At 36.8% G+C, this 18634-nt stretch overlaps 1 protein-coding gene across 1 annotated transcript in view; it reads left to right on the forward strand.

Annotated features, from left to right (window-relative positions):
• The first annotated feature begins 3027 nt into the window (after positions 1-3027).
• Positions 3028-18634, forward strand: part of LOC144434252 (gamma-aminobutyric acid type B receptor subunit 2-like) — a 47226-nt gene continuing 31619 nt past the window's right edge. The window contains exons 1-2 of the mRNA XM_078122706.1: positions 3028-3084; positions 5626-5826. Of these exons, the coding sequence (XP_077978832.1) occupies positions 3028-3084; positions 5626-5826 (258 nt within the window). The remainder of the gene's footprint in view (positions 3085-5625; positions 5827-18634) is intronic.

Consider the following 18634-nt stretch of genomic DNA (forward strand, 5'->3'; position numbering starts at 1 on the left):
ATATAGGGGCACTGGTCACATTCTATTTTCCCTGGGGCAATATTCATGTAGCATGGAAGTCGTAGCGGGATTTTGCTTTGACCATGGAGAGAATATGTTCCCGAGAATGTGGTGTGTTATAAAACACTTATTGCCTGGCCTTATTAGGGCACTAATGGTCATCATATTGCCACTATAGCCTGTTATGAAGGCCGAGGGAAATAGTTGTTACATAACAATCCTCGTAGTAATAGACGTATACTGGTGCCCTCATAGCTAGGCAAAAGGTGTATAATATTGTGGAGCAAGCATGTGATCACGACCATGTCATGTCATGTCATGTCATGTCCACGTAATCAATCCAAAACAACACCCTACCGAACATCTAGTCTTCGTTTGCTAAGAAATAAAAGGAAAATTGTAACCCTGTCCATAAAGAAAGCTAACTTCTCAACAAAACGTATTTCTTATTTTTCAAGCTACATAATTCAATCCCAATCATGTACTTCCTTCTTGTGATTAAGTCATAAGGTATTGTAACAACTGTACAATTGGACTTCGAATGTTAAGACCAGAATCTCGTGTTAATACCACTTGGAGCATAGAATATAGTGCACATACGTTATAATATGTAGCTCATCACCGACAGCGAATTTTAAGTAATCAACCTAGTGTGAGTAATTGGAAAGCCTTTCACCAAAACTACAAATTCAATCAATATCTGATAATTGGATTTGTAAGAACTTCATTAAAATGACAATGGGATTACCTCACAGCATATAATCCAAATATCTCAGGTTTGCAAGTGCTAGGGGGAATCCTACTTTTGCAGATTCACACCTAATTTGATAATGACGAACGTGATTGAATTAGACACACTCACCACGGTAACTTCATCACATGCACTAATATACATAACATATTAATTACTTGTTTTTAATGCATCAGCAGTGTATAATGACAAGACAGTGATATATCCATTAACTCATTAAAACAGGTACAAAACAAACTTATTGATCATAATAGCAAATGTTGACAATATTTCTAATCAAATTGGTGTATAAACAATGGAATAAAAATAATTACCTTCTAGTTTAGTCACTAGGTATCATGGATGGTTTTGTGTGTGTGTGTGTGTGTGTGTGTGTGTGTGTGTGTGTATGTATGTATGTATGTATGTATGTATGTATGTATGTATGTATGCATGCCTCCCCTTGTCCATGCTACAAAGTGACCCCAATGTCTTTTCTCTAAAATATAACCCTCCCTCTGTTTAAACATTTCAATGAAAAGCCTTTTTTAAACACCGCTTCCCTGTGGCGTAGTTGTTAGGAGGTCAGGAGGTCCTGGGTTCGAATCTCACTAGAGACAGGTATTGTTTCTGTAGTAAGATCCCACTACATTGATAGTCTTTAACTAATAAAGGCATTTGTTGTTTCCCACTATTACCACCACGGTGAGTTTGCGTTTGCATTAAATCCTGTGTTTGGATCTAATTGGCTGAGCTGAATGCCATAATTCTCAAAGACTAGATGAGAGCACAACTGACAACCTCAGGACCGAGGTCAAAATCTTCATATCCCAAATAACCTGTCACGCTCCCCCCTCCCCTTTACTACTGTGAGACCCGCTACTCTCCTCACACCACAACTAACACTTAATTCAGTGCATTTCACACGTTTAACGCGTAATGATTCAAACTACACCTCAGCTTTTGTCGATACAATATTAGTATTTCCTTTCCCTTTGCCACCAATCTCCCTTTTCTGTCTATACATTACTACAATTCTTCATATGCTATCGGTGGTACACACGAGTGCATCTGTGATTTACTACAACTGCCATTATTGTACAAAGCTCTTGAGGGTATTAGTTCTACGAGTTTCATTGCTTGTAAATCCAATCCTAAAATACAAGCATTATCTTGAGTTCAAAGCCCATGTTTCACTCACTGCTATTCCCTATGATGGCAAGGTTGGGTCCTGGCAGACAAGCTATCAGTGAATCAAGTCACGACATCGGGATTGATGTGTGTTTGTTTCACATCATAGATAGCTTATAACAACAAACACAACTATGATTGATCGAAGCGGGTGTAATTCATCACGGATCTGGTTGAAAACGAGTCTCGTATATTCCGCTGCTGTCGGACAATTGCAGAATTATCTGATCAGATGAATAGACTGCCTCCCATGTGTGTATGGATATGGTAGCAGTAACCACTGTGTATCTGATAACTATGAAATACCTTCATCACCACCGTCTTCGTGGTGGTGGTCGTCATCATCATCATCATCATCATCATCATCATCATCATCATCACCACCACCACCACCACCATCATCATCACAACCATCGTCATCACCATCATCATCATCATCATCATCATCACCACCACCACCACCACCACCCCCATCATCATCATCATCATCATCATCATCATCATCATCATCATCATCATCATCATCATCATCATCAAACTACCACTACAAACAAACCACCAATATCATCAACATCATATATTTGTACGTACTTCAGAATCACATTCTTGATTTTTTTGGCCTCTCCATTGACATTGCAAGGCTAGCAGGAGTTGAAGAGGTTGATGTATATATCAGAACGAAAAGACTTCATTTAAGAGCGAAAATTACATTCACCATTTTAAAGTAGAAGGACTAGATATGAGTCCACATTTCTTGACATTGATTGATAATAACATACTACAACATTGTTGAAACAAATATAGCTTGTCACCAGCCTTTGTTCGAGTAATTTACTACATTCCGTCAATCGTATTCATGTGACATTTAAGAAGCAAGGGTCGTCTCATCTCTTTATATATAATTATAACGAATCTGCTGAAATGTACTCTTTTGATTGACATGTGTGAACAATTCGTCATCATAATGAAATAGAATCAGTCATGACAACACATTTGTTGTGGCCCTTGAAGTCCATGTCCTCTCTAAATAATGAACCAATTTTTTTGTTTGTTCTCCAAGCTAGTAACAAATAAAAATTAGTACTAAGCGCAACGAACAAAGAAACATGGACATAACAACAACAAGACCACCATCAGCAACAACAGCAGCAAAGATAGCTAAGGTTAACTATCCTTAAACACGTTCATCAAGCCGGTATAAAACATCTAATAATACGTTCTTGTACCACGACCAAGCGTTCTTATTAAGTTTATTACTTACGGGTAACAAAGCCTAGCCTGTCGACCTGAACAGGCGAAACGTATATAACTACTCGTATTATATAAGAACTCTTGGTGGTGGTACAAAACGTATTACCACTAGCTAAGGTTAAAGTTCTCATCACAACTGACCCTACATATAAATCAAGGTTAATTCCCGAGGAAAGTCAAGCCAGTGCTTGGACTCAACCTTAAGCTTTACAGGGTCTTTCTCCAAAGAGTTGGTGGCGAATATTTCTATAATAGTAAACCAACAATACTAGAACATAACGTCGTTATCTAGATGGCTGTAAAAGCCATGCAGACCTAGATATCATATCTGTACATCGTATCTTCCTCATATAAATACAGTTAATGAATTGGAACCGTATGTCTATGCAGGTATCAATACATTATACATGTGATTATTTACGAGTTGGTATACTCCAACCCATTTGATACAGATTTAGATTGATGGACGAATGAACTAAATGTAATCATTTCTGACAACTTTGATTTCAGTAAAAGCCCTGTCTACATATGTTGCTACTATTTCAACCTTTAAAACATTTGATGCATCAACAATATAAGGAGTCGCCATCGCGTTGAAGTATGTAATGCAAATGGTTTATAGTAAGAAATACTTCAGTATACCCATTGTCACTCTCAACGTGTGTACTGATATAGCTATAAAGCAGTCAAAGACAGCCAGCCCATCACTTTTATTGCAAGCCAAATTTTCGCCTTTACATTCACAGCGTGTATTTGTTGACCCCAGTGTCTTAAAGTTCAATAGGTTCTTTACTTTAAATAGTACGAAATGCCCTCGGTGGTGTTTCTACGAAGTCTTTGAAACCTTCCGAAGCGAGGTCTGTTGGCCTTATCGGTTTCAATTTCCGTTTCTGGAAGCTCCACACAGCAAGTACTTTACTGTATCGCTCAACTGCGTTATCAATGCATGCTACTGAATATAATATGATAGTCGACATTCGTGAAAAAAACACACATTACGATCTCTTTTAAAAGATTCATAATGTTCCAGCGATTTATCGATTGCAAAAGAAATAACCGTGAATATACTGTACTTTGAACACTTCAATAACCAGTCTGTTTTCCGAACGTGTGTAAACACGCGAAATTTGCAATTTTAAACCATTGAACATTATTATTCTGTAAAACCCTATTCAAGGAGTTTTAATATCTAAAAATTAAAATTTTTGATATATATTCATTATCTGAAAAAAGACCCATCGAAACTGTTTCAATTAAAGTAGTCTGTGCAGTACTTGAATATAAGCAATTTGAAAATATTTCTCACTGTATGACTAACATATCCTCAATATCAAAGCCTTCTTTCTCCTGAACAAGTGTCATATCACTGACTTCATTTCTACAAAAAAATGGATGTATATAATCAACAAAGTAGCAAAGTCTAGGATTTGAAAAGGTAGCTGTATGAGAGGAAATTGCCTGTTATTCGGATCTGAATAATTGATAGATTCCTATTATTTCTGGTGTGATAACAGGTAAATCATTCCATCCATGCTGTTCAATGACAAAATAATCTCCAGAGATGAACGTAATGTTATGTCAATACGGATTTTACTGAATTTTGACATTTTGAATGAAATTAATCCAACTTCAACTCAAATATTTAGATACCCTACTATAAATCAGGTCTGACACATAATTACAATCTTTATTCCCATTTTGGTGTTACTCATTTACCATGTAATACATCTTTTTGAATAAAAACAATTTGATAATTTCGAAATATTCAGCCTCAGATAAATATCGATATCTTAGTTATGTAAACGTGATGTGTCAACAAAGATATATGTTTGAGGGCGTCTTTGTATGTATCGATGCAGTTATCTCTTCTAAAAGATTTTAAGTGCAATGCGCAAGTCAAAGTCTTTCCTGGGAGAAATGAAATTATCATCATGCTATTTCTGCAGTCATCGACAGGAAGTGATGTTCCCTTTGGGCCTGTCTGTTAAAAAGTAAGGTTTCAACAGTTTCATCGCTAGAACTAGATGTTGCCCATGTGTACTCCTTTGATGACGATAAGTGACGTGTTGACGAGATGAAGGATTGTATCTGAAGATGAATTGCACGTATCAGTACATCGTTTGATCTAAGCTAAGGCTGACGTCTGCCGCTCATACGCCGTCAACATTTACTCTACATCACAAACTATTTTCTACTCAGTAATAACTGATTACAGGTAGTGGAACGGGTAGACGTATTGATTTTTCAGCCAAGAGACAAGGCTGAATCACTTACGCAGCTCCTGAGCTGCCTCTTGCTTTGTTACGCTTTATTCGAATGTTTGCTGCGGTGCACGGTCTTGCAATTGCAGGCTGACAAAAGCGAAGACTTCCAAAATGCTTTTTGTATGGAGTAAGTCGACGGTACCAATTTTGTGGATCTTGGGGTTTTTCGTTTATCTCTGCATTGGACAGCGGATCGACAGCCAAACCATACAGGTTCACTCACGAAAGGAGTTGTATTTCGGAGCATTGTTTCCGTTCTCTTCTGATAACATTGAAAGCCAGATTGCATGGGGAGCAAAACCAGCCATTGATCTTGCATTGCAGCATGTGAACGAACATTCAAGTATCCTTCATTCGTACAACCTACAGATGAAACCGTATGACACAAAGGTAGGGTGCTATCACACATCGCACGTATAATTGATGTGGCTTTTAACAGTTGTGTTCTCAATGAACTTTTATAAATAAGTGTGAAACATTATCACATATTATATTGTATAGAATATTATTCATTGTGTGAATTTCTAGAAGTTTGACTAGTCACTAGTATAATCTGATGTATTTGATACGAGAGTGTTACTAGTACGTGTACAATACACTTTTTCTCCACGAATTGCATTTTCTAATACAGGACATTGTCATTGATTACAAACACCTTACAAGGTATGGCAGTTACTCGAAATGCTGCCAAAAGTAGCGCCATTCCTCCAGTTTAAATTTGCCTTTGCCCGTTCACACTCGATAATTCTATACTTGAAGCCACAATAACATAACTATCTGGATTCAATAGCTACCACCAAAGGCAAAATCTTGAGGATCGTTTCCCAGAATGTAGTATAGCATGATAATGTTTATTAGAGTATCAAAGTTTTAGTTGAAAATACTCAAGAAAATATTATGCAGTCGGATCATAAACTGAGTAGCAGTTACTTTAGTGAAATGAGTTGGCATATTTCTACACAAGTCAGTAACCTAGCCTCCTTACTGAAACTACAGTCAAACGATCTTAAACTAGAAAAATCACGTTAACGTTCATCATAGTTACGTTTGGAACTATTCCTCTTCAAACACATACAATTTTAATTTCAAATAAATCAATATTCGTTTACAAAATATCTTGGCGTTTTTTATTCCTATGTAATAAAGGACACCTGTTAAATCGCCCGTTTAAGTAAGTAAACTAATCCGTCACCAAGACAGCAAACAAGAACGTCGCAGAAGCTAATATAACAAGCTAATAATATGAGAATCCAATAAGTGCATGTGTTTGTTCGTACTGTAATTAAACAATGTGTAGTAACTGTACTACTGTGATGGAAGGGAATGGAAGGTTTGTAGCGGTAAAGTATACACGTACTAGACGAATGTATGCTCCTAGAGTACGACATGTGACTATGATTTTAAGAGGAAATTGTAAGTTTCCGTAATTTGCTTGCACACACCATCCTTTTCCGTTAATACAAGGATTGTACATAGGATTGAGCTGAAACCATTGAATAGAAAAGACATTCGTAATATAACGAGATATTTACAACCGCTGTGATTGGAGAACATATGACATTTTTGTCATGCTGATAAAGATAGGGATTACTTCTATTCGTTGTATACATGTGTATGTTTGTGTGTCGGAGGGGAGTGGTATTTGGGTGTGTGTGTTTATCTGGTTGTTTGGCAATGTCATTGACTATATCTGTGTCTGTAGACTACTGCGTCTGTGCATGTGTGGATGAGAGCGTCTTTGTTTGCGCGTGCATGTGCGCGGATGTCTACGTGTACGTACGTACGTACGTGTGTGTGTGTGTGTGTGTGTGTGTGTGTGTGTGTGTGTTTTCATGATATTACTAAAACCTAAATCATCTCAAATGTCCACGTGCTCGTTAAGCTACCTTGTCACTTAGTAATTTCAGAATATGCCATTTGGAAATGACTTTTATATGAGCAACATTACCCGACAATATCGTAAAATATTGTGAATTAATCAAACTCATACACTTTTTATGGGTAGTATGACTTATTAAATATCAATGTCAATTTTCACAACTTTTATGTGTAGGCCTACCAGGGGTGCGGTTGTTTTCGTGTCTGTGTGTGTGTGTGTCATTCCAATCATTATGTACAAACAGTAGTTATAAACACAGAAAAGGATAAACAACAGTAAAGTTTCTCAATTATAAAGAAACACTAAAAATGAGCTATTGGTCCTATTAATGTATTCATTGAGAGTGTAAAATCGACATAAAAGGTATCTTTGTTTACTAATGAAAACAGGAGATTGCATCTACACTGACCCCTTAGATCACCAAAGTACTGTTTTATCACTGATGTATATATGCTTATTTTACAATTCAAAGTTGTTTCCTGTGCATAAAGCTGGATCGACTGTAGACATGAACAAAATGGATCGTTCGTCTAGAACTATCTGATTTGGTTAACTCCCTTATACCTCATTCATTACAAAAGTAATCTGTGCCGAAAACAGACATTGTGAAGATACGCAGTAGTTTGTGACTTTATTGTTATCTAGTCAGACAGAGAAATGTAGATTTACCGCGTTTCAATAAAACATTCAATGCTTATTTTTCAGTATGGACATCGTCTTTAGTTTCAAAAACACCAAACAGTTATCTATATTAACACGTGTTTTGTCCTGGGGAGTAGTTTTTATACGTTATAGACCAAGAGTAAATTATTACTGATTCGGTAAATACCTTGAAGTGTTGGCTGTCACGATGTATTTGGTGGGTTACAATTGATGTAAATAGGTCGCATCGATGCTTTGATGAAATAGCTGGTAACCAATTCGGGAAATGGAAGTTGTAGCCTCCCTCCTTAATAAAGGTATTCGACACTACTGAGTGAAAGATACAGTACACAGGTATATAAACATAATAAGTTTAGATCATAACATACATACACACACGCACACAGTGAACTTCAGTCTTACACAAGATATGTGTATTTCGAGATAAAACTGTATGGAATATGATTATGGACGATGTTGTTTTCTAATTTGTTATGCCTTGCCGAATCGTAAGGTTGTTAGCAACGCCTATGTAACTTTGAGAGGTCAAAGATACGTCATAGCGCGAGACTGTGATTCTAGACTTGCCCATTAGTTGTCTGTTCATCAAAAGACATTTAAAAAGACTTAATGTTGACGACCACTTTTTGGCAGAATACTTATACCGATACCTCAAGACACAACAAAGACCCATCTACATAACATACTTACCAGTGTCTGTCAAGTACCACCCAAGGGGTATTGTCTATTAGATTCTGTCGTACTTGTTCTTGACAGAGTCGCAGTGTTATAGCTAAATTTACAACTCCATTTCGTGAGACCGTCAAGGTAATATTGGATTGTTTAATGGAAGCCTGGGGCCATTGTCTGTAACACAGTCTTAATATAATATTACTGTAAATTGGCATGTCTTCAATCATTTGTTTCGAGCAAATAGGTTGGGAATTTGAGGTTGTCTACTACAGTGCTAAACAATATATTTGATGGGCAATGTCTAAGTCAATGTGCATTGAGGTGTAGCGAGGAGCACAATGTCCACATTAATAAATCTCTTGATGGTTCATGGGTGATTATTGCAACAGTCGACTTCGTGTATGTTAATGTTGTGTTTTCTGGCTGCATGTTTTTACTGCGTCGTGCTTGACCGGATTTTACCCTATATGCTTTAAATCCATTTGATAAGGCATACGAGTGAAATACAGCCATTCTGTCCGTGTTACAGTGGGGATCATCTTGATGATGTTTACAGGTCATTAATGGTGACTGTAGTGATAATTAATAAATTGAATAACTATGTCACTTAGCAAACGTTATAGTGTGCTTTGTTGAGAAAAAAAACACGACAATTTCATTCCATTTCTAAACTTCATTGTAAATTGATAAAAGCTACTTAATAACATTAAAGAGTCCTTAAATAGTAATGACAGTGAACTATTTTTGCAATTTGAACGTTCTATTTTGTACTTGCATATTGCTATTTGCAATAACATTAACAAGCTTACAATCTGTTAGTTATGATGATCGAATGGTTCAAGTTAGAGTGGCTTGCTTGGAATCTCAAAGTTGCAGGGTTGAGCACCGACGCCGTTGTTTGTTTCTAATCAGAGCAACGGTTGCGCTCCGGTCAACCCAGCTGTATAATTTGAAATGGGTAGGATAGATGCTCCCAGGGAGTTGAGGAAATATAAAGGGCCAATGGTCGCCATAAATCCGTGCCAGGGGTAATAATTGTAAAGTGCTTTGAGCATAGTGTGGAAAGCGCTATATGAAAACTAACGTTATTTTCGTAGGTAGACGTAAATAGTTTAATCCCACGGTTACAGAGGCTGCAATGAATCGTATACACCCAAGGGAGTTGAGGAAGTATAAAGTGCCATTGTTCCATTATAGGTCAATGCCAGGGGTGATAATTTTAAAGAACTTTGAGTACAGTGTGGAAAAATACTACATAAAATTATTACTATAACTGATACATAATTAATGCATTTCAAATAATTGAACAAAAATGTCGACCTATTTTATTGCATCGATTGTTTTTTAAATGTACACATTTATTATTCTCAGATATCAGAAAAGAATAACAAGCCGCGTTTATTGATAAAAGTGTTGATTACGAGTCTAGGTTACGATGTATTGATCTTAACTCTTCTCTAAACGAGATGTACGATCATAACATCAATAGTTAAGGCCATCATGATGAAAACAGCAAACCACTTCTACACATTAACACCATCGATCGGAAATCTGTACTTGGTGGTAATATGCACCTGGCTGTACGAGATAATACATTATGCTTTACACTCTCCATTTAAAAGACAAAATTATGTCATGTTAATGTTTGCAGTATTATATTTCATAGCTTTTTTATAGAATGCAACTGTTATCCTACTATTATTTAATGGTTTAATTAGATTTATTCATGTAATTTTCTCTCGCTCCCTGTGATCTTTGTCACAGCTGTCTAGAATCTTCAGGGGAAGTTGTTAAAGACTAAATGTACTTAGTAAGATAATATACAGCCAAAGTCTGTTAGACTGTCGCGATACATGCCTGACAGTCGAACGGATAAGTAATCTTCGATCAGGGTGTTAATTTTGAAGCAGTAATCGTGAGCAGTGGAGTATGACAGACTACTTCCCACTTAACTCTTATCACCTGTGTTAAAATGTCGACGGCGACAACAAGGCGCGTTTGTTGTAAGTTTGATAGTAAGGCAGGGAGAGTGTGAAAGGTTTGACGTTTTCAAAACAGACTGTCGAATATTTGGAGTAGAAATGCACATTTTAGACACGATTGTGTAACATATATTTGGCGCTCAAAGTTGAACGATGTATCGTCAAAGCCCAGTAATATCCAAACCAAGAAAACTTCATTTCCAGTTAATTTTGGCGGGTGAAATGAAAGAGATGGTTACCAGGTTTAATAGAACCCGACTACCAAAACTATACATTCGAAACCAGGTGTTGACACAGATGCACTACACTAGGGTTCGTTGCGTTACCTGGAGCAGCGAATATGGATTACTTCACCTCTTACGATGTTGGGGTAACGGTGTTGTCAAGGAACTCGTCCTTAATGTACAGGCGGACAGATTCAGAATATAATACAGGCTAGCCGTACACAACTCACATCTTAAACAACCCTGCCGTTGGATATTGCATTATACGATCGAAGTGTCAGAGAGGAAATGTTTTTGACAATTCAAATCTATTCGCTATATGACAACATTATCCAAATAACACACCTTCAGAAGAAGAGCGAGAAGTAATTCGACACCACACATACTTCAGTGATATGTCTTCCTCTTACTGTTCACATTAGCGTGAACGTTTTCATTGTGCACTGTATCAACTATTCCATTTCTATTTCAAGTATGAGATATTTCTCACTTGTCTTTGAGATACTTTACCCTCAAAAAATATGCCATTGCCTTGAGTAATGAATACTGAAATAATTAATTTATACAACAGATATAAATACACCTGCAGACGGATGAAAGCAATTCTGAAAATCTTCTTCTGTACATTCATATACTATGTTTAATCTATCGGGAAAATCAATTGATCGTAGCACAAGCTAGCTTCAAAGAAAACCCATTTGCTGACATTTAAACACGCGTCTGGGCTCCTAAACTAGAGTAATTGCTCAGCTGCTGTACGAACACGACATTTCACCAAACAATATGTATTTGTGAAGACAGTTCTACTTATGGAAATGAAAACACCCGCTTTTCAGGCTACTTTTATGTATTTTTCATGGTAAGCTTTCTTTTCACAGGGAACTCCAATCTCTTTCGATTACAACAAGCTATTTCATTTATCTCGTTGGCAAATAAGGACATTGTTCAACGGTCACTGTACGAGTTTTTTGTATGGATTAATGTGAATGTGTGTGTGTGTGTGTGTGTGTGTGTGTGTGTGTGTGTGTGTGTGTGTGTGTGTGTGTGTGTGTATGTGTGTGTGTACTGGCCAATACTTGTTGATATCACAAAACTAACCAACGTGTATTAGAGAAATTTTACATCGATTCTCAAACTGAGTATGAGAGAATTTTCCTGTTAAGAAAAACGTAACTGTTGTAGAAATCCAGTTCAAATTAAATATAGTATATGTTATAAGACATGGCTATAGTCAAGTAATCATACAAACAAATACCACTTATCTTTGACGAATTCATTGGAAAGGCAAAGGTCTTAAATCACAATATCATCCAATATCCTCGGCCCGTAAACAAGTCAGTTGATGGCCTTAGCGATACGTTATAACTTATACACATTAGATGACAAATCATTTACAAGGTGTCCTAGGTAAAATCTTCTTTTATACATTTACCTATTAACTGGTAAATCTTTAGGAGCTGAAACATTTTAAAATAAAGGAAACAAGGGCCCACTTCCTATGATTAGATATTATAATATTAAATGAATGTTATTGTTAGTACACAGTCATTTTCCATTGCGGATATATTAAACCGAGTAATGGTTCGTCAACTGATATAAATTACTCTATAACACATTAAACATAAATAGTCGTGACAGATCCTACTGTTTTTAATAAGCTAAAGCTAACAATTAATACAATCTATCACAGAAGAGCTGCCAGGGAACTTCTATAGTTGACAGCAAGTGGCATATTCTTTGCAACGCCAGTATTGATCATGTACACACTAGAAGATTATATTCAAAGATGTTGTAGTAAGTGACATGGACCTAGCTATCATGACAGACTTAATTATCAGTACACTACGGCTCCTCACTGATGACAACGTTATCCTTTTCAATAGATGATCTCTGTCTATGATTTAGATTACTGCATTGTAACTGACACCTGCCGTCACCAGATTCATCCTTGTAAATTTAACTGCATTCAAATAACAAACAACTAGTTAGATGAATCACACTTTTTTCCTTGTCTGTGGTAAATAATTGCTTACAACAATACACAAAAATTAACAAACATTTGTACATCTTTCCTAAACAGGGTAATTAACAGGAATTCAAATATAAATAATTCATATTACTATTACCTCAAACGTTTCACCTTCAAGTTCTATTCTGTCGGATGTTTTAGCCGGTAATTTTAATAATTAATCTTTCAGTTCTGTATCTAGTGCTGCGAACATACACTTGACTGATTTCGATAACTTCTGATAAATGTCAATTTATGTAATGGATTAACTACATATCTCTTGAATGTCAATTTATTTTTTATACTTTAACTGCATCATTCGAGAATCTGACTTTTAGATTAGACGATGGAGCACACGGTCTGGAACGTGACGATTCATTACATTTCGAGATAACACACATGAACTCAAGACTGAAAAACTGATTATAAACTAATGGTAGTGAACTAATTTGCAAGTTAAAACAGATTTTACTTGACAAAATTTAATTCAAGAATAGCAGAAGTAGATCTAGACCTAACGTGATATGCACATCAGATGCACAGACGCATACATACAGAACGCAGCCGCACGCCTTGTGTGCAAAGCCACAACGTTCAACCACGTACATCACTTTTACACTCTGACTTTGCATTAGCTACCTATCAACTCTCGCATACAATACAAGGTTTCTTCTGTTTGTTATGGCGCGATGGAGGTGACTGGTCCTGAATATCTTTCTCATCGTCTTCACCTTTATGCTCCCCATAGTCTGACCACGTAGGTCTTCTTCTGACACCTGCATCCCAAAGACACAAGTTATCACTAAGAAGGTTGGCCAGCGTTCCTTTTCTTACACTGCTCCTTCAATTTGGAACTGTTACAGTCTTTGTCACTCTCACTCGAAGTCTTCCGCTCTGCCCTAAACTTACCTATTTCAATCTTAAGCCTCACTCGCTCACTTACAAACTTCTCTCAACATCTTTCCATGTTTTCGAATTGTTTCTCTGAATCCTTTCATTTTGTTAGTAGTTTTGTATCTGCCCCTGCAGCTCTTCGAAGAACAGGCGCATTATACATACGCTCTCTTGTTATTATAAACAAGCTAACACAGAATTCTACATTCAATAGATACCGTGTAAGTCCCTTTACTTGAAGGCCAAGGTTTCAATCCCAAGATATCGTCTTATCCGTCGAATCATAAGGGATTACATATGATTATTTCAGTGTTCTTGACAACGCTTTGTATATTAAACTATGCCAGACAACAATACTGTCTTTTTACGTCTCGATTTTAATTCTAATCAGAATTGAGCCTTTCAACGCCTCATTTACATCTGTGATGGCACCCCAACCCCACCCCTATACTCATTACGACGTTTAATAGATTAACATACACATTTTTTCTCAATTGGCAACTGATTTAAAGAGTATAATCATTGGCCGGCGGCATTTAATTCTAACATGATATTACCTGGCTAAATTCTTGGCTATTAGTGTGGTGATTGAGGTACAACGTTAACCAGTTAGGATATTATAACAGTTTCGACTTTGACAAAGGAATGTCCTGTAAGAAAGCACGGACATCGAAGTGTCAGTTGGACAGAATGAATGTGGAGATATATGTAGAGGGATATGTAGATACGTCAAGTAGTGTATCGCAGTATTCTACACTTCTCACATAAACTTAAAGAACATATATAATCTAGTATTTCAGATTCGTCTATTACCAGTGGCGGGGATATATATGGGGGGGGGGGGTTTAAACAAGGTGAAAAAAAACCATACAAGTATCAATGTGGTGGCGGCGTATTCTTTAAATTTGGTGATGCTGTTACCATCGTAATGTCTTTTGTTGTGTAAGCTGACAAAACCCCCGACGTGGACATCTAAGTTGTGATAATGTAGAGATACCACAAGAAGATTAACCACAGTTCATGATTGCCGTATTGTCAAAACCGTTCTCCATTATCTTATCATATTATCACAAACCTACCAGATTACACCTTACATTACCATGTCTTTTTCCGAGAAACATCTCGTCAGAAGAAATCTCCAAAACAGAATGATCTTTAAAACGCTGCCTTTAAAATTGAGTAGAATTAGAATAGACAACTTGGCGTCGCGATGGTTGAAGTAGTATCCAAAATTATTTTTGTAATGATCTTCACCTTATACTACTAGGATTTCTTGTGACAGTCTCCGCATTATTTGACACTTTAAACTTATAATTAGAATTCTGAATGTGTACCCCGAGGGGCACGCGGACGTTATGCTCTTAATATGTATTTCTTGAATGTCAATAATACATACTGCTGGGTAGATATTGATTTTACACAAATGTATTTGGTCTTATGTGTTCCAATTTATAATATTCTATTTTTGGATTTTCAAATACATTATACTTTGCTTTGATTTTCCGACATACGGGTATGCATTGCATGTGCGATGGTTTGGTATTCTTTTTTGTACTGTCTGTATTCACGGGGTCGTCAAAGGCCAATGTAATTATTTTGTAGGTGTTTAATACGCGCTGTATTGCTAACGGCATATGGAAATAGACTACCTCGACGTGTTTCTTATAATGCTTACCATTAAAAGTGCATGGCTGCAATGTAAACCGATGCAAGAATCGAATTCCGATCCAATCCCTGATTTGAAAACAGATTTGCAAGTACCTTGAAGGATTTGTTAGAGAAATCAATGACTGTTTTAATTAGTATTCATGTCGTAGATTTAATAGACGAAAGTAAAAAAATAACATCACGCATGAGGTACTTTCAGCTTTCCACAAAAACATCTCTAAGAAGTGGTTGAGCCTTTTGTTAAGTATCCATCAATAAGCTTGGCGCTGCATGTTCCAGTTGTGTCCCAGTGTACGCTGCGTCTCGCGAGGGTTTCATAATGCTCTCCGAAGCGTGTGTGATTATCATGTATAATTTGTACGCCTCAGATTGCGACCCTGAAGTATGTTGAAACTAGCTGTATAAAGAAAAGAATCTAACAAAGCAAGAAAGGACAGTGTTTTGTATGCAATGGATATGCATATGTTCAACGAGACCAGCGAACACAGATCCTTTTTCAGTGAAAGAGTGGAAATGATCATATATCCAGTAGAATATACATATACTACTAGTAATGTGGGAGATGTGACCTTGTATTAGAAGGAAAGTCAAATAGATGCCAAATACACGTGCCAATCCAAACGTCTTTCAGACGTTTTAATCATTAAAATCACAATACTTTTAGAACCTATTCAACATCTGCATTTCTGAGTATTAATCAATCCTCCATAAAAGCCAGCCTGTCTTCACAAATATTGAATGACTTTTTTTTAAATAGAGAATGTTCAGTTAACGAAAATGGACAGGACATTTTGCGTGTAGCTTTTTCTCCCATTGCTTATAAGTCTTCGGTTGCCAATCAATTCGAAATAGATTACCCATATGGTTTTTATGTATAAGCAAGTCTATCCATAGAAATTCATTTCAATCAGACCTCCATCAACGATCAATCCATTGCATTTGAGGATGGCAGTTCAAAAATCATAGGGATGAAACCTGTCGTATATTTCACCTCTGGGATTTGATCAGAATTAGATAAAACTTCGACCAGATGTGTTTTATACTATTTGTCAACCCGGTTATCTCTTGAAAATTAGCTGCTTGGTATTTTTGTCGCGTTCGAAAAATATGAAAATACGGTTGAGTGAAATATGAGATTAGTACTGGTTATTCACGCGTGTCTAAATGCACCGTTTCCAATTTGCTTTACCTGTAAGCTTCATTAGTTTTCACAAAAAATGCTAATACAAGCTAGTTACTCTCACTTGAACATAATCATTTAAATTTTGTTCAATTTCTATTTTAATACGGGTATTTTTCACGTTTGTCGTAATTTCGGCACATTGCATGTTGAAATAGCCTCTAACTAGGCGCAGTACTCGAGCTCATCTAATGACGTATGTCATTGAGTTTTTACACTACTGTTGGTGATATGAATACAGTAAATGGAGCCGACCTTTTAATAAAGTAAATCTGATATCCCTGCAGCGCTAGCCGCACGTCTATTCAAATCTTGCTGCTTGCCATAAAACATGGCAAGCTTCTTCGAAATAGAAGAACGCAACGGTCAAACTGTTTCTTTGTACTTTACCTGGCGGCTTTATCTACCGTTATTACTTTCTAAACCACTGTAGTATCTCTCGATGAAAGTTCATCTAATCACAGATGTGATCTACCAATGTAGATTGGCAATGCGTTCAAATTTCTTTTGAGTGTAGCCACCAAACGGACTGTACTTTCAATATGGTAAAGCTTTCTGAATTGATCAGTGTGCAATCTTCAGTCATAAAAGCATACAATACCCGTAACGATGTATCGCTTAACGATAAGGGAACCGGTACGCAATTAATACGATTGTGTATACCTCCTGGGGGACTCGATGGTGTGTCTTCAAGGAAATACTAAGATACATCAGTATCCAATTAAGTTAACTATGTTTTGTGCTTCGGAAACTACACACATTGTCCGTATATTGGGCGATCGTGAGTCAATACTGAATGTTGAGGTCAAAAACCTGGAATAGATGTTTACCTTGAAACAGTCTTTCCGGCTTCTAAGACAAAACATTCATGTCAAAACCTTAACTCGATAACATGTACAATGTCGGCATAACATCAAGGGGTCGTTTCTAATGTGAGCATACCTACATGATCTGGTAGTAGACCTAACGATGACGGCAAAAACATACGTGTAGAGACAAGATAATGGCCATCAGTGCGCAGTGAAAATAACACGAGGAAACACTGGCTACAGTATGTAGGACGGCGTCTAAGTTACCCATAGTAACACTCATCGTGTGTCATCGTTATGCTGTATACATGTATATCCTTGTACATTAGTGGATTTACAAATCCCAGAGTTAAATGTTGAAATTTGAGGGGAATCACCATGCGTAATGGCTGGACAGTATAAACTATGTTTCAAACGGCGCGCATTTTAAGTTGTAATTAAAATGTACTAGATAGTCAACGAGTTCGGGAAGGTTATGTGCCAATAAACGAGGGGGCGTAGCCCTCGAGTTTTTGGCACATAACCCTACCGAACGAGTTGTCTATCTTACTTATACTATGGCGTGATTGGCTCAAACGGATCTTTCTCAAAAGTTTGTGTAATTTGTTGCACGCAAATTAGGTCACACCCCTAAGAAAGAGTGGGTTATGGCTCCATATAACCACTTGAAATCAAGGCCTCTGATTGGCCAAGTCGGTCTAGCCGTCGTATAAATACTTGTATGTACGAAGTCCTAGTTCGTGTACTTAGCCATCGAAATCAGCAGACATAAATGTAGAATAATCGCCATGAAAGATGAGTACACGTATGTATTATTGATGGTGAGCTTGAAACAGGCATGTATTAGGCATATTTTGTACCTTGGGATTATCAAATATCAACGACATCTATGTGTAATATGAGTTATGTATTCGATCAGTAATTATAATATTTAGTAATCCTTCAGTGTGCAGCACTAGTGGGTATGATACGGACTCGGTGATACAGTGCATGTATATACATTGGAAGTTGACCGTGTCTTCTCATGAAGAGAACACTTCCAATTGATTTGCCATGAAAAACAGAGTGTAAAAAATTGCCATGCCAACACCAAAGAACAGTTGCACGAAATTATATTGTATTAAGAATCACTTCAATCAATGGAACCATTCGTGAAGGTCATTTAAGTATTTCGTATTGCAAGACAGTTTTCGATAACACTTTAATTCTTCTGATAGTC

This window comes from Glandiceps talaboti, chromosome 4 (genome assembly GCF_964340395.1).
Source record: "Glandiceps talaboti chromosome 4, keGlaTala1.1, whole genome shotgun sequence".
Lineage (NCBI taxonomy): Eukaryota > Metazoa > Hemichordata > Enteropneusta > Spengelidae > Glandiceps > Glandiceps talaboti.